The sequence below is a fragment of the Rana temporaria genome, chromosome 4 (genome assembly GCF_905171775.1).
Source record: "Rana temporaria chromosome 4, aRanTem1.1, whole genome shotgun sequence".
Lineage (NCBI taxonomy): Eukaryota > Metazoa > Chordata > Amphibia > Anura > Ranidae > Rana > Rana temporaria.
In genome coordinates, this window is record NC_053492.1 from 143,752,849 (window position 1) to 143,774,197 (window position 21,349).

The 21,349-nt window shown below is 44.8% G+C and overlaps 1 protein-coding gene across 2 annotated transcripts in view; it reads right to left on the reverse strand.

Annotated features, from left to right (window-relative positions):
* Positions 1 to 19,704: 19,704 nt before the first annotated feature.
* Positions 19,705 to 21,349, reverse strand: part of PLS1 (plastin 1) — a 149,870-nt gene continuing 148,225 nt past the window's right edge. For both annotated transcript variants that reach the window (XM_040349119.1, XM_040349118.1), the window contains exon 16: positions 19,705 to 20,363. In XM_040349119.1, the coding sequence (XP_040205053.1) occupies positions 20,228 to 20,363 (136 nt within the window). In that variant the 3' untranslated portion in view covers positions 19,705 to 20,227. The remainder of the gene's footprint in view (positions 20,364 to 21,349) is intronic.

Genomic DNA, 21,349 nt, shown 5'->3' on the forward strand with positions numbered 1-21,349 from the left:
TGTAAATCAACCCCCCTATTTATGGTTAATGTGTTGTCACAGATTGTCCCTCTATTGCCTGCATATTGCCACAACTGGCCATCTGTTGTCCATGCATGGTCAAGACTACCCAATTTTGTCCATGTATTGTAACCATTGACTTGCCTTGCCTTGGGCGATTTAGTTTGCATTTGTAGCGCTATACAAGTTACTCACTCACTTACAATTAATTGTTTATTGTCCAAGTATAGTATATGATTTCCCATGTGTAGGGTTGCCCTTTTTGTAGGGCTGTGGAAATTAACTATTAATTCATTGATTAATCTTTAATTTTTTTGATCGATCAAAATGATTTTGATTGGTACTCAGCTCTCCGCCGACTTCTGGGCCTTCAGGGAGTTCTGTTGGAGATACAGTCACGTCACAGACCCCGACGGGGCTCCTTTGCGGTGCCATATCTGCATGTCGGCGGGACCTTACTATCTGCCACACGCAAGGGCTGTTACACTTCCCTCTATCAACCTGGGATTCTACAACCATCCACTGGGAGTTGTGATAGTTCCCTTCACGGGACATCTACATGCCGACGACTGATGTTAACTTCTCCTCATGATTCACTACGTGCACTGTTATTAAACCCATTCATTTTATTTGTTTTGTTTTTACTGGCATGGTTATGTTGATAAAGTTGATAGATGAGGAAACTTTGAACTGTCTGGTTTTTTTTATAGATATTATTAGTATACTTACATTCATAACTGACTAATAGAGAAGGGGGGGGGGGTCAAAAATAATCCTTCCTGGGTTTCAAATACAATAGGCATGTGTTCAGTAACTGGATGTTAAAAGAATGCAAAGAAAATATTCCAGAGACATAGCACCTGAAGTTATATACAAATCTCAAATTCTCTGTAAAATGTGAGCTTACCTCTACCAGACCCAACCTCTTGGTCTTTTCATGTTATGGGCAGCATCACTAACCATCAGGAAGACCAGGCATGAGTTTTATAGAAAAAGCCAAGACTTTAATATAATTTCAGCCCTTTATCATTGTATCACTGATTGTTTTGACAGGTGGTTTTCAACTAACGTTGCCTCATCTTATGTCATTTTTAACAGATGGCTCAGTTTGAATTGCAAAAGTTTGTGACAGGTTTACTTTAAGTTCCTTTAGATTCTATAACAAGCAAAGCTGCTGCATAAATGTATGATAAAGGGCAATGACAAGGAGAAAATACAAGGATACAAGGATCACCAGATATCACCAGATATTATGTTAATGAGCGTTTACATAGTTCACACATACAGTGCCTTGAAAAAGTATTCATACCCCTTGAAATTTTCCACATTTTGTCATGTTACAACCAAAAACTTAAATGTATTTTATTGGAAATAGACCAACACAAAGTGACACATAATTGTGAAGTGGAAGAAAAATTTATAAATGGTTTTTACAATTGTTTACAAATAAATATGTGAAAAGTGTGGCATGCATTTGTATTCAGCCCATTTACTGATACACCTAACTTAAATCTAGTGGAACCTCTGTCGCATGTTGCTGTTAACTGTATTTAGTGTGAAGATGCATACACTGTACTCGATTGTGTGAAACCTGTAGTACTCTAAGTGAAATTAAGAATATAACGAAATGTGTTGCTCTGATGCCGGTAATGGATGTATTGTACTTATTTCAATAAAATTTGTTTTGAGATAAAAAAATAAAAAAATCTAGTGGAACCAATTGCCTTCAGAAGTCACCTAATTAGTAAATAGAGTCTGCCTGTGTGTAATTGATCTCTCAGTATAAATACAGCTGTTCTGTGAAGCCTTCAGAGATTTGTTAGGGAACCTTAGTAAACAAACAGCATCATGAAGGTCAAGGAACACACCAGACAGGTCAGGGGTAAAGTTGTAGAGAGGTTTAAAGCAGGGTTAGGTTATAAAAAAAATATTCCAAGCTTTGAACATCTCACGGAGCACTGTTCAATCTATCATCAGAAAATGGAAAGAGTATAGCACAACTGAAAACCTACCAAGATATGACCGTCCACCTAAACTGATAGGCTGGGCAAGGAGAGATTTATTTAGAGAAGCAGCCAAGAGGCCCATGGTAACTCTGGAGGAGCTGCAGAGATCCACAGCTCAGGTGGGAGAATCTGTCCACAGGACAACTATTAGTCTTGCAGTCCACAAATCTGGCCTTTATGGAAGATTGGCAGGAAGAAAGCCATTGTTGAAAGAAAGCCATAAGAAGTCCTGTTTGCAGTTTGTGATAAGTCAGGTGGGGGGCACAGAAAACGCGGAAGAAGGTGCTCTGGTCAGATGAGACCAAAATGTATCCATTTGGCCTAAAAGTAAAACGCTATGTGTGGCGGAAAACTAACACTGCACATCACCCTGAACACACCATGGCAGTGGCAGCATAATATTGTGGGGATGCTTTTCTTCAGCAGGGAAGCAAGTCAGAGTTGATGAGAAGATGGATGGAGCCAAATAGAGTGCAATCCTAGAAGAAAACCTGTTAGAGACTGCAAAAGACTGGGGTAGTGGTTCACCTTCCACCAGGACAACAACCCTAAACATACAGCCAGAGCTACAGTGAAATGGTTTAGATCAAAGCATATTCATGTGTTAGAATGGCCAAGTCAAAGTCCAGAAATAAATCCAAATGAAAACCTGTGGCAAGACTTGAAAATTGCTGTTCACAGACACTCTCCACCCAATGTGACAGAGTTTGAACTATTTAGAGATATTTTGCAGTGAAGAATGGGCAAAAATGTCACTCTAGATGTGCAAAGCTGGTACAGACATCCCCAAAGACTTGCCACTGTAATTGCAGTGAAAGGTGGTTCTACAAAGTATTGATTCAGGGGGGCTGAACACACGCCACACTTTTCACATATTTATTTGTAAAGTATTTATTTGTAACACATGTTGAAAACCATTTGTAATTTGCCTTCCACTTCACAATTATGTGACACATTGTGTGCCACAATTATGTGCCACGATCAGGGCCGGCCTTTGGGGTGTGCGAGATGTGCGGCTGCACAGGATGCCATGGGCAACAGGGGCGGCATGCAGCCATCACAGCTCGCAGAATGTGAGTCGCAGTCAGTTACTCACATGATCATCACAGGAGTCCGACTCCTACGAGTCACAGCAACAGGCACTGCCAGGTCCCCCTGCCCTGGGACTGGGTGAAGAGCAACTCATCGGCTGTGTCACCTGAAAAAATGGCTGCTGCCAGCCCCCGACAGGCACACTGCGCATGCGCTGCCGCTGCTTGGGAAAGCCCGAAAATGCTTGGCTATTCTTGGGCAGACGGCGCATGCGCAGTGGCGTCTAAGCACCGGGCGTCGCCATTTTTAAATGCAAAGCCACACCGTCCACCGAAAGGTAAGTCACACTGAGCCCCTGGCCCTACTTTTTCAGATAAAAATAGGAGGATATAAGGGACTTAACATAAGAAAAAAAAAAAGAGAGGAAATACAATAAAATAATATAAAAAAAATAACATGTTTACTACATAATTGCTTTGGTAATGGCAATTACATACATGTGTATGTTTAGGTGACCAGGGGGCGAGGGGTGAAGATGGGGGGGGGAGCCACAGGATGAGCTCGCACAGGGCGCCTGAACACCTAAGGCCGGCCCTGGCCACGATCACATAATATTCCAATAAAATACATTTAAGTTTTTGGTTGTAACATGATAAAATGTGGAACATTTCAAGGGGTATGAATACTTTTTCAAGGCACTGTATACTGTGTATATATTCCCTAGTGAAGTCTTGCATTCTCTCCCAACCACCCATGTGCCTGCACACTTTTTCTCCATAGCAGACAAAGTTGTATTGGATGACGCACCCTTGTATATAGCATTGCAAGAACACAGTGGTCACCTGTTCCAGTGTGTTTGGGTACAGTTCACTTTTTCTTGGCGCTAGTCAGTACCACTGATATTCAAACAGCCGTTAATATTTAAATAATTGAATAGTCACACACAGTCACTGTGAATTGTAGGATGCACCTACTCATTGCCCTAATGTTATCATCACACTTCCCTCACTCACACAAAGTGCTTTTGCTGTCTGCAAGTACTCATCCTTATCTAGAAGTAATCATTTTTACTTCTCATTCATTGTACTATAAATGCACAAATAATACTCAGGATTGTTACTATTACTTGTAAGCATCAGAATCCAAGCATGGTCGGTATCTGGGTCTAAAGTAAACCTGCTCTTTGCTCAAGCAGAACAAGGCAACAGGCTGACTTTCTCACAGCATACACTTGTCCCTCGATAGGGGATTAAAGTCCTCACCTGCTGCAGGGGTCCATAAAAGTCACAAGAGACCAGTAGTGTCCTCTCACAACTGTGTCCTATTCCACACCACACCTCATAGACACATGCTGGCTGCTCCCTGCCCTTTTCAGCCCTTTTTCACAGGTGGGTTACCCTTTCAGGTCCAAGTACTCATAGTCAGGGTTGGAGAGTCTTTCCCACCCAAGATCTTTCCAAGCCTCTAAATTCCTGGACCCATTCAGGATGTAATAATCTTGGAAAAACTGTACGCCAGTTTTCCCCTTTTACCGGATCACTCTGCAAACTGTTTCTTGTTGTCTCCTGTAAAGGAACCACAACTCAAATAAAGGAGACACATACCTCCCATCCAGGCACCCCCCCCCCCCTAATACATGTCAATACATGCCTTGATTCTTCTTCTCCTTCAGCTTAGGTGATTTAACATGGGGCAATCCAGCTGGCTAGCATTGAACAATTAGACCTTCCTACAAGCTTCTTTTCTCCCAACATACACATCCACTAACAATCCAATAACGGAATAATCTGATCATTATTGCATAAGGCATGAGTCCTGGTTACTTTTATTCACTCCTGCCTTAGTACTAGAGATGAACATAATAGCTCTGGTCTTGTGTGGTCAGCTAATATGATCATATAACTTCCTGTGTATTATGTCAAGTCTAATTCTTACAAAGAAACATTTTAAAGCTGTTATGTTAACAATAGAAACTGGGAGAAAGCATTTACCACAAACTGTAATACTGTACTGCTGCACAAGTCTTGCAAAAGATCAGGTTAATAAAATATATTCCTTAAAGCGGAGCTCCACCCTAAAGTGGAACTCCCGCTGATCGGAACCCTCCCCCCCTCCGGTGTCACATTTGACACCTTTCAGGGGGGAGGGGGGTGCAGATACCTGTCTAAAGGTATTTGCACCCACTTCCGGCCACACAGTCTCAGGCAGACTGCGGGCATGACGTCACCTCCCGTCCTGTCCCGTCCCGTCCCCCCCCCGTTGTGTTCTGGGAACACTCGGCTCCCAGTACACAGCGGGAGCCAATCGGCTGGCGTAGCGCGACTCGCGCATGCTCCGTAGGGAACCGGGCAGTGAAGCCGGAGCACTTCACTTCCTGGTTCCCTCACCGAGGATGGCGGGGGGGGCAGCAGAGTGATGAGCGATCGCTCGTCCTCTGCTGCGGACGGCGCTGGACTCCAGGACGGGTATGTGTCCTAATATTAAAAGTCAGCAGCTGCAGTATTTGTAGCTGCTGGCTTTTAATATTTTTTTTTTCAGCAGAGCTCAGCTTTAAAAAAAATTGTAGTTCGATATAGGGAACAACACACACTTCACCGTTATCTGAACATCCTTTGAACGAATGCTCATATTTTCTGTACCAGAGGTTACATTATAATCCAGAGGCATGGGTAAACATTTTGTTGAGATTTGTTGTTTAGTTAAAATCTGTTCTTTTTTTGCTTGAAATTACTTAGAACCCAAAAACATCATACAGTATGTGTTTTTTTTTTTTTTTTAGACACCTAGAAAATAAAATGGCGGTCATTGCAATACTTTATGTCACACCGTATTTGCACAGCGGTCTTTCAAGCGTATTTATTTGGGGGAAAAATACACTTTTTTGAGTTTAAAAATAAGACAACAGTAAAGTTAGCCCAATTTGTGTGAAAGATATTGTTATGCCGATTAGATTGATACCCAACATGTCACGCTTCAAAACTGCGCTCGCTTGTGGAATGGCGACAAACTTTGGCACTTGAAAATCTCCATTGGCGATCTTTTACAAATTCCTACAGGTTATCAGTTTTGAGTTACAGAGTAGGTCTAGTGCTAGAATTATTGTTCTCACTGTAACGATACCTCACATGTATGGTTTGAACACCGTTTTCATATGGGGGCGAGACTTACGTATGCGTTCGCTTTTGTGCGCAAGCTGTTTATTTTTTTAACACTGTCCCTTTAAAAAAAAAAAAATTGGGTCACTTTTATTCCTGTTACAAAGAAAGTAAACATTCCTTGTAATAGAAAAAAAGCACGATAGAACCCCTTAAATGGGAGATCTGGGGTCAAAAAGACCTCAGATCTCATATTAACACTAAGGCCCCATACACACGACCAAACATGTATGCTGAAACTGGTCCGCGGACCAGTTTCAGCATACATGTTCGGTCGTGTGTAGGCGCGAGCGGGCAGAATTCCAGCAAACATTTGCCCGCCGGGCCTTTTCCCAGCGGGCAAATATTCCTGGACTTGTTTTAAAACCGTCCGCTGGAATCCTGCCCGCTCGGACATGTATGGTCGTCTGTACAGACCTACCGTACATGTACGAGCGCCCACCGTCACTCGCATGCGTCGAATGACTTTGACGCATGCGTGGAAGCATTTAAAAGGCAGGCCCGCCCACGTCGCCGCGTCATCGCCGCGGCGACGGCGCGGACACGCCCCGCGTATTGTTTACGCGCGGACTTCTGTACGATGGTTAGTACAGCCATCGTACAGAAGTCCCCGGGCAGACATGTACGGTGAAAACGGTCCGACGGACCGGTTTCATCGTACATGTTTGCCCGTGTGTACCCGGCATAAAATGCAATATTTTTTTTTTATGTCATTTAAAAAAAAATCCCCTGTAAGAGCATTGGGCGTAAGCGACGTTTGATGGTGCTTCCGCCCTCCAATGCTATGGAGCCCAGTGGAGACCGTCTTTCCCCACCTCTGGCCGCATGCGGTATTGCATGCCATTGAAATCAATGCAGAACAAATTATTTTAGTTTCCATTGACTTTATTGGTGAAACTCACTTTGCAATGCAAGTACTTTGGATTACGAGCATTCTCCTGGAATGGATTATGCTCGTAATCCGAGGTTCCACTATATTTGATTCCCCTACCAACCAACAATAATTCTGGCTCCCACAGACTGGATACAGTATGTGGTCATATGGTACACAAATTAGTCCCGTCAATTTAAGAAGGTACTCCTAATGACAACTTATGTTTATAAAAGACATCTGTCCACAGAATTTCTTTCTTCCATTCAAACCTTGCCATTATGGGCAAGACTACAGAGCTACCATCAGGGACAAGATTTTAGACCTGCAGAAGGCTGGAATGGGCTACACGGCCATCAGCAAGAAGTTTGGTGAGAAGGATGTTGGAGCGATTATTCGCAAATGGAAGTAATACAAAATTACCATCAATCGCCCTCAGTCTGGAGCTCCATGCAAGATTTTGCCTTATGGGGTAAGGATGATCATGAGAAAAGTGAGGGATCAGCCCAGAACTACATGGGAGGAGCTTATAAATGGCCTCAAGGCAGTTGGGACCACAGTCACCAAACAAACTGTCACGATCAGGTGTTCAGGCTTGAAGACCAATTGCAATAGCAGTGGCAGGACAGGCATACAGGCAGTCACTTCTGGCAGATGACACAGGCTCCCCTGAGGTGCGGAGTCTAAGTACTAGCTGGTTTTCCCCAGATCTCCTGATGGCGGAGATAGATTTAGCTGCAAGCTAGTACCAGGTCGCGGTCCTCAAGTTTGCCCCACCAGGGTGTGAGCAAGCCAGGGTCCAATAGCGGATAAACAGAGAAGGATGAAACAGCAGTGTGGTCAGTAAACAAGCCAAGGGATCAATCACGAGTGGCTGCAGGTTGGGATCAAGCAGTAGAGTAGTCAAAGAACAGGCCGAGGGTCAAACACGGGTGGTTGCAGATTGGGATCAGGCAGATAAGTAGTTCAGGAACAGGCCGAGGGTCAAACACCGGTGGTTGCAGATTGGGATCAGGCAGATAAGTAGTTCAGGAACAGGCCGAGGGTCAAACACCGGTGGTTGAAGATACAAATGGCAGCAGGAAAGACAACAGCAAGGCACTGGCAGGGAAGGCACAATAACCTGGCAAATAGGAAGTGCTGAGACAAGGCTTTTATAGGAAGTTCATGGAAGGAGCAAGGGGTTCAAGGTTCAGCTGCAATCAAGACACCAAGCAGAGTAGTCTAATGGAATGTATCATACAGCCCAGGTCCTGACACAAACCATTGGTAACACAATACACCGCCATAGATTGAAATCCTGCAGCGCCCGCAAGGTCCAACTCCTCAAAAAAGACACATGTACAGACCTGTCTAAAGTTGGTCAATGAACATCTAAATGATTCAGAGAAGGATTGGGAGAAAGTGCTGTGGTCAGATGAGACCAAAATGCTGGCTATAACCCTAAGAACACCATCCCTACAGTCAAACACAGAGGTGGAAACATGATGCATTGGGGCTGTTTCTCTGCTACATGTACAGGCTGACTTTACATAGAGGGGCCAATGGACATGGCCATGTATTGTAAATTCTTGGATAAGAACATTCTACCCCTAGCCAGAACACTGAAGATGGGTCTTCTAGCATGACAATGACCCAAAACATACCGCCAAGGCGACAAAGGAGTAATTCAAGTAGAAGCACATTATGGTCATGGAGTGGCCTAGCCAGTCCCCAGACCTTAAGGCCCCTTTCACATTGGACCTGTAGCCACGGTGGTGGTATATCGCCGCTAAAAATAGCGGCGCTATACCGCCGGGATTGCCACGGGAATCTACCGATAGCGGTGCGGTATTAACCCCCGCTAGCGGCCGATAAAGGGTTAATACCACCCGCAATGCGCCTCTATAGAGGCGCATTGCGGGTGGTATTGCCGCGGTTTCCCATTGTTTTCAATGGGAAGGAGCGGTGAAGGAGCGGCATGTATATATATACATATATATATATATATGTATATATATACATGCCGCTCCTCTCACCGTTCTAAAGATGCTGCTGACAGGAGATTTTTTTGTCTCCCGCCAGGCGCATCGCCTCAGTGTGAAAGCCCTTGGGCTTTCACATTGAGTCTGCAGTGAAGGAGTTTTTCAGGCGGGATAGCAGCGCTATTTTTAGCGATGTACCGCCTGAAAAACTCCTCAATGTGAAAGGGGCCTTAAGGAGTTGTAAAGGAAAACAATTTTTTTTTGCTGAAATTACTGTTTACAGGGTATAGAGACATAATAGTTAACTGATTCCTTTTAAAAATGATTACAAATAGATAAAAATCAATCATATAATGTACCTGCAGTGTTTTTGCATGTTGTTTCCTGCTTCTGGGATGTACAGAGCCACAGAGCCAATACAGGGCAGTGATGGTTTGGAAAACGAAACTGATTGGTGCTGAGGGGTTTTAGACATACAGGGCTAGATTCAGATAGGACAGCGGATCTTTAGATCCGCGTAACCTATCTGATTTACGAAAGCACTTATTCAGAAAGCACTTGCCTCTAAAGTTGCGCCGGCGGATCGTAAATCCCCCGGCGGAATTCAAATTCCGCGGCTAGGGGGTGTGTAACATTTAAATCCGGCGCGTCCCTGCGCCGAACGAACTGCGCATGCACCGTTCGCTAAATTTCCCAGCGTGCATTGCTCCAAATGACGTCGCTAGGACGTCATTGGTTTCGACGTGAACGTAAATTACGTCCATCCGTATTTGCGGACGACTTACGCAAACGACGTAAAAAATTCAAAATTCAACCCGGGAACGACGGCCATACTTAACATAGGATATGCCGCATATAGCAGGGGTAACTATACGCCGGAAAAAGCTGAACGCAAACGACGTAAAAAAAATGCGCCGGGCGGGCATTCGTTTCTGAATCGGCGGAAATCCTCATTTGCATATTCGTTGCGTAAAAAAACGAAACGCCACTTAGCGGCCGGCCTGGAATTGCAGCCTAAGATCTGACGTGTAAGTCACTTACACCTGTCGGATCTTAGGGAGATCTATGCGGAACCTGATTCTATGAATCAGGCGCATAGATACGACGGACGGAACTCAGAGATACGATGGCATATCAGGAGGTACGCCGTCGTATCTCTATCTGAATCCGGGCCACAGTAATCACATCTCCTTGATTAGTGACCACAGAGAGAAAGCTCCCAATACTGTGGTTATCAGGAAACAGACAACCAGGAAGTTTGGAGATCAAAGAAGAATTTCAGAAACTTGAGAGCAAAAACGAACAATGAGGACATGAAAACAGCACTGCATTAAGGTAAAGGAAGCTATTAAGATAAAAAATTCGGAGGGAGTTGCCCGTCGCTCTACGGGTGGCCGGTGCTATGCGCTCTAGGGCTTGCATAAAGACCGGTCTACAGGGCCAAGTCGCAGTAGCCTGGCCGACAGTCATCTCCGTTACCATGCGGAAGATGCACTGTCCAGGATGCTCCAGCATAAAACCACAGGGGGGTGAGTACTACTACCTTGCTTCGGCAAGAAAACAGAGCTGGGCATCCCTGGAAAGGTGAGTAAAGGGCTCTATATTTCCCTTCTACACTCCTTCCCTCCTCCCCAGCCTGCTGAGGTGGGGGTTACCCTGGGGAGCTCCACCTGAGAACCAATATAAAGTATAAGTGCATAAATATTGCTTACTTGTGTCCATGTTGTCAGCTGCTGCTTCCCTCTTTCAATGTAGAGAGCTGCATAAGAGATTCTGCTGCTGTGTGTCTGGCGACCATTTTTTCTGTGACCATGCTGAATTGTTTGTATACCTGGCGGCCATTTTCTTGTAGCCACTGTTGGCCTCTACTCAGAGCTCAGTGGCCATACTTCTGGGGTCTATATGTACTACGGTGGCCATTTTCTTGTAGCCGCCCAGCGCTGGAGGTGTTGCTCACACGGCGCCCAAGGGGGGGCCGTGCCGCATCTCCCAGCCACTCAGCGGCCTGCATGGTGCGCCCCAAGAAGAGCGCTTAGAAGAACTATGCTCTGGCAGCATTTCCCCATGAAACTGGGGCCTCTAGCGTCCCGCTCTGCGGCCATTTTTTTGTAGCCCATGCAAGTATTACAGCACTGGCGGCCATGCTTTTGGGGCCTCAGTATGCTTGACCTCTAGCGCCTGAGCGGCGGCCATCTTATAAATCAGCAGCCAAACAGACACACACTGCTGACTAGCAAACAAGCTGATAAGGACAGCAGCCTTGTAGATAGCAGCCATTCAGCAGATTGACAGTTGTATTCAGCGGACAAGAAGCAGCTCAGCTAAACTGCACTGCACTGCTGGTTCCAGGGTGGTGAGTCCTCTGGGGGGGTACCCCTCATCTCTGCTGCAGTGAGGAGGGTGGGTTGTCCACCTTGCTTGGAATCCCTGTGTCAAGCGTGTGGGCAGCATGGCATCAGAAACAGACATTTTTTTCCCTGAAACACCTGAGCTGGCAATTTATGCCCCTGTACCCGATGTATAGGTGGACGCTATGTCGGCAATCCTAGATGCCTTCATTGCCAAGGTGGAATCAGCACGTGGAAGAACGGGGGCTAGAAAGCGCCTTACCCTAAAAACAGAGGGGTCTGTAAAAGCAACAGAAGCGCCGGTCCCCTTTGGGTTCCGCAAGGCGACCCACACTGCTAAAGTGTTCCCTTGTGTGTCTTATTTAGACAAACTTTTATACAAGGAATGGGATAGACCACAAAAAACTTTTTTGTACCTAAAAACTTAGTGGTACGTTACCCACTGGAGGAGGGTTTCTTAAAGAAATGGACCTCGTCCCCCATAGTGGACCCTCCTGTGTCCAGACTAAACAAGCTTACCACCCTTCCGGTGGAGGGGGCTCCTGCCTTCAAGGATCCTGCCTTCAAGGACCCGATATCCTGTAACCTATATACTGTAGTAGGTTCAGCGGTACGCCCAACGATAGTTGGGGCGCTAGGTGTCCCAGACACTAACGGAGTGGGCAAAGTTACTGCTCAATGGGTTACAAACACATCACGCTTCCACCCACAAAGTAGCCCTAGCGGAACAACTGGTACAGGGCCTAAAATTTGTGTGTGAATCAGCCTTGGACACTATTCCTCTGCTGGCCAGAGCCTCTGCTCAGGCTGTGTTGTTACACTGTCTACTTTGGTTAAAGAATTGGTCGGCGGACCAAGCTTCCAAGAAGGCCCTAACGGACCTGCCCTTTAAAGGCGACAGACTCTTTGGAGCTTGCCTGGATGACATTATTAAGGATGCCACAGGAGGTAAGAGCACCTTGCTCCCTCAGACCTATAAGGGGAAGGAGCCCCGTCGGCGACAGGGGCCCTTCTTTACCGCACCCAACTCGGGTGGGGGGACGTCTTCGCAAATTCGCGACCCAGGGGACGTCTTCGCGAATTCGCGACCTGGTGGACACCTCGGGTCCCCGACCGGTGGATTCACGAGGTAGTCTCATCAGGGTACAAGATAGAGCTCCTATCTTGCCCACCAAACAGATTTTTTCCCTCCAACCTCCAGCTACTACCGGCTCGTCGGACCTGCTGGAAGGCGGGGTGGTTATCCCTGTCCTAGTACAGGATCGGTTTCAGGGGTTTTACTCCAATCCGTTCATTGTACCAAAGAAGGAGGGTGTTCGTCCTATCCTGGACCTCAGGGCCCTCAATTGCTTTGTGAAGGTACAAGGATTCCGGATGGCATTAATCCGCTCTGTCGTTACTACCCTCCAGCCGGGGGACTTCCTGACATCCTTGGGCATCAAGGATGCCTATCTACATGTCCTCATATGCACAAAGCATCAGAAACTTCTGCGCTTTGCAGTCGGGGAAGACCACTAATAATTTGTGGTTCTCCCCTTTGGCCTGGCATCGGCACCAAGGGTGTTCACCAAGGTGATTTCCCCAATTCTCGCCCTACTAAGAAAACGTGGCATTGCTGTCGTGGGCTACTTGGACGACCTGCTTCTGAGGGCCGCTTCAGCCTCAGAATTAGAGGTGAGCGTGTCTATAACATCAGACCCTCAGATACTTGGGTGGCTACTGAACATTCAAAGTCAGTAATGGTAACGACTCAACGCCTAGTGTATCTGATTGATTCTGGACTCCACAGAGGCAAAGGTTTGCTTCCCTGTGGAAAAGTTGCAGAACCTTTGGGCTGTGGTGCGGTAGTTGACATCCCAGAAGGGTCGTCACTCCGCTTTGCATGTGAGTCCCGGGCCTCATGGTGGCCTCCTTCGAGGAGGTACCATAGCCGCAATCTCACACGCGAGTGCTACAGAAGGAAAATTCTGTCCAGATGGGACAAGTGCCCATCATCCCTGGATTATCAGATCCGGGTGAGCCACCTGGTCAGGGCCTCCCTGGTGTGGCGGCTGACCTCATTGGCACTTCTGTCCGGGAAGTCGTTCCTTCCTTATCACTGGATAGTCATCACGTCGGACGCCAGCCTTACCGGTGGTGGAGTCTGGGGGTTCAGTCGACCCAGGGTCGCTGGTCTCCAGAGGATTATCATTTGCCGATCAAGGTCCTGGAACTTCAGGCGATCGGGCTGTGCCTCTCCACATGGTTTCAGAGGCTACGAGAGCGCCCAGTCAGGATCCAGTCAGACAACGCCACGGCGGTGGCATATGTCAACCATCAAGGAGGAACAAGTAGCTTGGCTGCAGCATCAGAAGTCGCTCACATCCTAAGGTGGGCAGAAAGGAGCATACCGGCTCACTCGGCCATATACATTCCGGGTGTGGAAAACTGGCAGGCGGACTACCTGTGTTGCCAGATGCTGGACCAAGGAGAATGGTCTCTGCACCCAGAGGTGTTTCAGCTCCTTTGCCCAAGATGGGGCACGCCTGGCGTAGATCTTCTGGCGTCTCAACACAATCGGAAGGTATTGAGGTTTGTGGCCAGGTCAGGAGACCCATGGCCGGACGCGACAGATGCGTTAGAGGCGCCGTGGAGTCAGTACCGGCTAATCTATGCCTTCCCTCTAAAGCTCCTGCCTCTTCTGCTTCGCAGAGTGGAGGCAGACGGGATTCCTATAATCCTAATTGCTCCGGATTGGCCTCGGTGTCCTTGGCATGCCGATCTAGTGTGGCTAGTAGTATATGTCCCTTGGCGTCTACCGCTGAGAGAGGACCTGCTGTCACAAGGTCCCATACTACATCCTGCTTTACAGTTGCTGGCTTAACGGCATGGCTATTAAAAGCCAGGTACTAAGAGACCGGGGCCTGTCAGATTCTGTGATTCCTACCATAAGGAAGGCTAGGAAGTTATCCTCTAGGAGGATTTATTATCGCACTTGGGGCGCTTACTTAGCCCTTTGCGAGGAAATGAAGTGGAATCCACTGACTTATTTGGTTAAGGGACAGATATCTGCCCTGGCTGTTTTCTTTCAGCGACCCTAGGCGACTCACTCTCTAGTGAGAACATTTCTACAGGGGGTTCGGCAGGTGGCCCCTCCGGTCCGTCCTCCACTACCTCCGTGGGGATTTGAATAGCAGACGCACCTTGGCGTCTACCGCTATGAGAGGATCTGCTGTCGCAAGGTCCCATAGGTCATCCTGCTTAACGCCATGACCTCTAGGTGCCTCAGAACCACTGTTGAGAACATTGGGGAAGTTCCCTTGTTGACACTTTCTCAGAAAGTGGTCCTTTTGGTGGCTGTTATGTCAGCTAAGATGGGTTCTGAGCTGGCAGCCTTGTCATTAAAGGCTCCCTATCTGATCTTCCACAATGATAAGATGGTGCTGCGTTCGCAGCCTTAGATTCTTCCTAAGGCCATTTCGACCTTCCATCTCAAGGAAGACATTGTACTGCCATACTTCTGTCCTTATCCGTCAAATCCTAAGGAGACGACGTGGCATTCCTCGGATGCTCTCCGAGCTCCGAGAATATACTTGTCTGTTACTGCTCCGTTCCGGAGTTCAGAGTCACTGTTTGTTTCAGTGGCTGGTCCCAAAAAGGGCCCAGCGGTCTCATCGGTCACCATCTCGAAGTGGACCCGACAGATCCTGATCAGGTTTATGCCATAAAAGGTTTGGGCGCCTCCCTATCACGATGCATTTGACCAGGGCAATGGTGCATTTTGGGGTTTCTGACATCAAGTGTCTGTTTCCCAGGTGTGTAAGGAGGCGACCTGGTCGCCCGGTCACACTTTCACTAAAATTTACAAGTTGATGTGAGTGCATCTTCGGATGCTTCTTCGGCCGAAAAGTTTTGCAGGCGGCTGTTTAGAGTTACAACTCCTCAGTTGAGGAGCTCTGTTTTGGGGTGAAGTAAATTTTTTTTGCTGTTCCTACCCCTCATTTTTTGACACTGCTTTGGGACGTCCCACTAAGTCAAGATTAAGGCTGTGTCCGTCCATGAACGAAAGAGAAAATAGGATTTTATGCTCACTGTAAAATCTCTTTCTCTGAGTTCATGGACGGACACAGCACCCTCCCCTACTTTTTATGTTTGTACTACTTTTTGACGAACTGATCTGCGAGATGCAGAGAGAGGGGTTATACCCAGAGGGTCCGCCCCATGGACGGGGCTATAGGGTGTGTATGATAAGTTAACCTTTTATATACGTTTCTGCCTAGTCAACTCCTAAAGGAAGGCTAATACCCACTAAGTCAAGATTAAGGCTGTGTCTGTCCATGAACTCAGAGAATGACATTTTACGGTGAGCATAGAATCCTATTTTTTCTCTGGATCTCTCATTCCATGAACACAGAGTTATTTTTTTTATCTGAGTGCTTTTAACCATTGAAATTCAAGTGTGTAATTTTTATCTGTCTTTTTTGTGACCCCCATATTGCCTAATTTTGTCGCTATGATTATCTTCCAATAATCTTTTATACCAAACATACCACTCATTCCATCTCAGAAGCAGCTTTAGTGTGGTGCCTTCTACCCCTGCAGGGATTTGGTTTTCTGGTGACTGCGGATATGAGGGTGGAGCAGCAGGGATTTGGTTTTCTGGTGACTGCGGATATGAGGGTGGAGCATGTGTGGAGTTCACCCATTTTTCACTAGTGATTTACACTTCACCATTTGCCCAGGCACAAGTCACTTTGGATTAGGATCACCTATATGGATTTTCTTTTTTTGATATATTGATTGATTTCTGGTTTCATATATAGTAATTTTAGCACATCAAGCACGTTGAGCACTTTATTTTTCATACGTTTTATACAGTATATTGTGGACTATTCATTTGCACATGAAATCACAGACTCTTTTTTGATATTTTTTGTGATATATTTTCATGCAGTCTTTATTTATGATATTGGATTTACATATGTTTGTTTGCGCATTTAAGCACAGTTAACTTATTACTGTGCACCTCATAGAGTTGCACGCACTAGGACATTTTTATATGCACATTATATGATTTAATGAGACAGTACACACATTTTTTTTTCACATTTATACTTTTTGTTTTTATGAACATTATACATCAGAATTTTACCTCTCTTCCTACACATGACTAAGTCATGTTTTGCTTGGGGATCAAAAACATTTTTTTTCCTCACTGTACTGCAACTCAATTTATAACATTTGTATCATGTTTTTTTCTGGATTTATGGTTGATATTCTGTCTCTATAATTTAAAATACATCTATGATAAAAATGATAGACCCTTCATATCTTTGTAAGTGGGCAAACTTACAAAATCTTTAGGGGATCACATAATCATTTTCGCCACTGTATTTCATGAAAAGTGCATAGCTAAATCCAATACCCTCAACAGATCTGCAAGTAAAAAACAATAACTGCATAAGGAAAATAAAGAATTTTCATACAAAGGAACTGTACAGTTGTTGACAAGATTTGCTTAGAGAATAACTTTGTTGCAGATTTCATTGTTTTCTGTGAAGCTGTTTCTATCATGCCGCGTACACACGGTCGTTTTTTGTCTTGTAAAAAAACGTATTTTTTTCTCATGAAAAAAAAACGAAGTTTTTCAAACTTCATTTTAAAAAACGACGTTGCCTACACACCATCGTTTTTTCAAAATGCTCTAGCAAAGCATGGTTACGTTCAGCACGTACGGCGGCACTCTGTTCCATTCAAGCTCGCGTAATAACCTGCTTCTGAGCATGCGTGGGTTTAAAAACTTTGTTTTAAACGTCGTTTTAGCCCACACACGGTCATTTTTTATGACACAAAAAACGACGTTTTGAAAAACGACATAAAAATTTGAAGCATGTTCGAAAACATAAAACAACGTTTCCCTCACTCACGGTCATTTTAAATGACGTTTTTTTCATCACAAAAAACGACCGTGTGTACGCGGCATTACCCTACTGCTGTTTAACTCCAAGATGGAGAAATTTCTTTCCATGCCTAACAAACAAATGGCAGGCTAATCTTTTCCAGCTGAGCTATTGTTGTCAGTGGCCTGGGGTTTTCCTATATTCAAGCACAGACTCTACTAGAGAGGTATTGAACCTCCTATGTGTCCTGCATCATTTGTGGATAGATTTTCCTATAATTTTATTGGCTGAATATGCTGGTTAGCTCAACTAAAAATGTATTTCTGTCACAACAATGCTTAGCTATCATGAAATCTCCTGAGCAAAAACACCCAGTAGGAGATCGAACTCTATCTCACAACACTTAAAAATGTAAAATACAGTTGTTTCTTTAAAAAAAAAGTCTTTCTACCAAAAATGATTGTTTTGTGTTGTATGTTCAGCCCATAGGTACAGCTATCCAGTGTCAGAATGGGAATAAAAAGACAATTTAGCATATACATATGTGGTGGCTAATTTCAGAATATGTTAAGGCTGCATTTTGGTCGGTGAGCCCCCACAGCAAAAAAATTGTGTCCGCCCTGAAATTCTCTCAAGTACATCAGCTTTCATGGTATCTGTCAGATATTACCATGTGTCAGTCCAAGCAGTCATATAGCCAGGCCTTTTTTCTCAGAAAATAGGTGCAGGAACTCAACCATAACCCCCAACCGCCCCCCCCCCACACACACACATACCCTCCAAACCACATCAAATAGTGGGTATGGTGAAATCATACTTATAGTGGGAGGGTTTTAAAGGGGCATTAAACACCAGGAGTGCATTATGTATAGAGTGCAGAGTTCGGTAGGGTTACACACAGAGTGCAGAGTTTAGTGTTGTGCTACATACATAGTGCAGAGTTCAGGGGTGAAAAAAAACAGTGCAGAGCCTTCTTCCACAGCTGCTTACCTCTGCATCCTCCATCCACATCTCACCTTCGCCCCTCTTCTTCCCTAGTACCTCCCGGCACACTGTAGGTGGCTCCACCTCTCTCATTTTCAGTAAACGTTTGGTTAGAGCCGATTTGCGCTTTTCTGAACTGAGTTCCACCAAGTTCCAGCTAAAAAAAGCCCTGCATATATCCCTCTGATCACTACTAACCAAATTCAGCTGGCTAAAACGTGGGTTTTTTCAAGCTGGCCATATGCATTACAATATTATTTTACAATCTCTGTACAATTTTGTTCTAGTTTTACTAATACAATGTAATGTTGGGCCTCATTCACACCGGCAGTGTAAAGCCTGTGTCTGCATGTGTTTGGAGGACATTTTATGAAAGCATATAAATGCATGTAATGCTTTTTTAATGGTGCAATTCACACTGCATATAAGTTGTTTAAGCTTCCCAGATGATTTCTCCTGTGAGCCTAAACATTCTTTTCAATTGCCATCCAACCAGTGAGGCCCTTGTACTACCTAGTTGTGTTTCAAAGATTCAACGGAGACAAACTGAACAGTAATTCTACTGTATTATGTGTGGTCAGCTTTAGAGTTAGTAGGGAAAATTACAAGGAGCACATAGAGAGGCCTAAGAGTAACTGGAAGGCCCCATCAATTAACCTGACAGTCTGTCCACCGAAACTACCCAATGGGATTAAAGATAGATTACTCAGTGAATTTGTAAAATTTAAAGTTTTTTAAACAATTAAAGTGTTACTAAACCCACAACAGTAAAATCCATGTGTATATGCAGCAAAGCATGCTTGTTATATTCACTGTGGAATCTAAGGTTAATCCTCTGCATTGTGTAAACAGGTTGTTTGATTGTGTCTTCTCTGATCCACCCCTTTTTTTACTGTCCCCAAGCCATCTCCTGACAGTACAGAGCCTCAGGAGCACTCTGCACATGCTCAGTTTGGTGGGGTTTTTTCTTGGCGCGGGTACATTTGATCAACCCAGGGCCAATTAGCACTGTACAGACAGAGGGTCAGGTGTCATGCAGCCTCATAAGACAGTCAGATGAGGATGAAAACTCCTCCTACAAGCTTTAACCAGACACTGATAGAATTCTCAAGACTGCTATATCCTGCTGATGAGAAAAAGTATTTAGCAGTTTTTATTTACTAAAATAATTGCATTTCTATGTATGTGTACTGTGGGAGACCAGATATAGAGAATGCAGGGTCCTGGGTTTTAGTAACACATTATATCTTCCCCTTCATTTGGCATTCAGGTTAGAATAACCCTCAGTTGAGTTAACTAGGGCCTTTCGCCTTCCTATTCAGCACTCACTGTAATGTGTGTTCAACATGTATAAGGAGACCCATCGAATTCCTTTAGCATGCCAAAGCTGGATGAAAGATTGTGAGTCAAAATATCAACCATCCTCTACTTTTCATCAAGAGAAGATACCTTGCAAAGCTTCAGACATGTTTCCAGAGGCTGGCTTTGTTCAACCTCACCAGGAAGGAAAGGTTTTACCATGCCAGCATCAGTTTATTGCAGTATAGCTGAACATTTCTAACTTGCATTATTCCTGCAGCACATTTATTCAACAGGCTTGACACTTCAACAGCTTTTGCTAACATAGTCAATATAGTTGAGGCTTTTCCATTCTGCAATTTATAAAAGCAAATTATAGAGTACAGAGTCATTCCGCCTTGATAGGTTGTTATAAAGTCATGTGACAATGGCCTGTGCCTGCATCATTTCCATGTACAAAAAGTAGGGGTATCAGGATTCAGGTTATGACCAATCATGGTAAAATAAGCATAGATTATTAAACATTATTCTATATTACATATGTTTTCGGATGAAATAATTTCGTCTTTTTCCATAATTGCATACACATTTTCCTGTACCATATCTTTACCAATCATACACAGGTCAGTTCTGTTCCTCATAAGACACTCAGCCTATTAAATGGCAATACATGGAGTAGACTGTATCCATTATTTTAACTTGTTCAGTCCCTTGCCCATCAGACAAGCAAATACTGTCATCACCATCTTTGGTTTCACCTCTACTAGGTCATCAGGCAGAGCATATATCCGGGCTCCTATTTTTCTGGCAATGGAAATAGCATACCTTATAATGGAATAATAAAAAGAGAGGTTAGAATTTGTAATGTATTGTGAGAAGATACATGGGGCTGCATCATAGAATAGTGTGAAACATCAATGTCAAACAGGTTATCTTCATTCACCATACACAATCCTCAGCAATCATCAACATTAAAATGTGTAGCAAATAATGATTTATGAGCTGCAACCGATGAGCGAAAATCAACCACCCAAAACTTATGTTTCGATTTTTGGCTGTAGAGTTAAAGTAAAAAATCATTTGGAAATGATAGATGTAAAGTCTAAAAAAAATCCAATTTTAGAACTACAAGACCCAGAACACAGCAAAAGTATCCACTTGGGACGAAAGTCAGATATCAGAATATATAAGTGACAATCCCTCCACCAGCAGGCAAAGTGTTGGCTTATCGCAACAGATAGACCCCTGAACTAACAGGAGGTCAATTGAGCATGTCCCCACTGGGGAAAATTAAGAGATCACCAGCAAACCAGATACTCTGAGGCCTTGTACACACGGTCAGACCAAACCGATGTGACTGGTCCGTCGGACCGTTTTCATCGGTTCACCTCTGAAGTGGCCGTACGGCCTGATATGTGTACACACCGTCAGTCCAAAATCCAATCGGGTCAGAGCGTGGTGACGTCAAACACACGACATGCTGAATAAAATGAAGTTCAATGCTTCCAAGCATGCGTCGACTTGATTCTGAGCATGCGCGGGTTTTGAACCGATGCTTTTCTGTACTAACCATTGGTTTGGACCGATCGGGCAGTGGTCCATCGCTTCGGTTTTGAAGCATGTTTTAAAATTTTGGACTGAAGGAAAACAGACCGATGGTTTATACACACGGTCGGTTCGGTCCGATGAAACTGAACTTCGGTTCATTCTCATCGGTTTAGTCTTTAGACCGTGTGTACAAGGCCTGACTGACCCAAAGAACATGTAGATACAAACAAAATGTCAACGTAACGTGTACAGGGGAGGGGGGA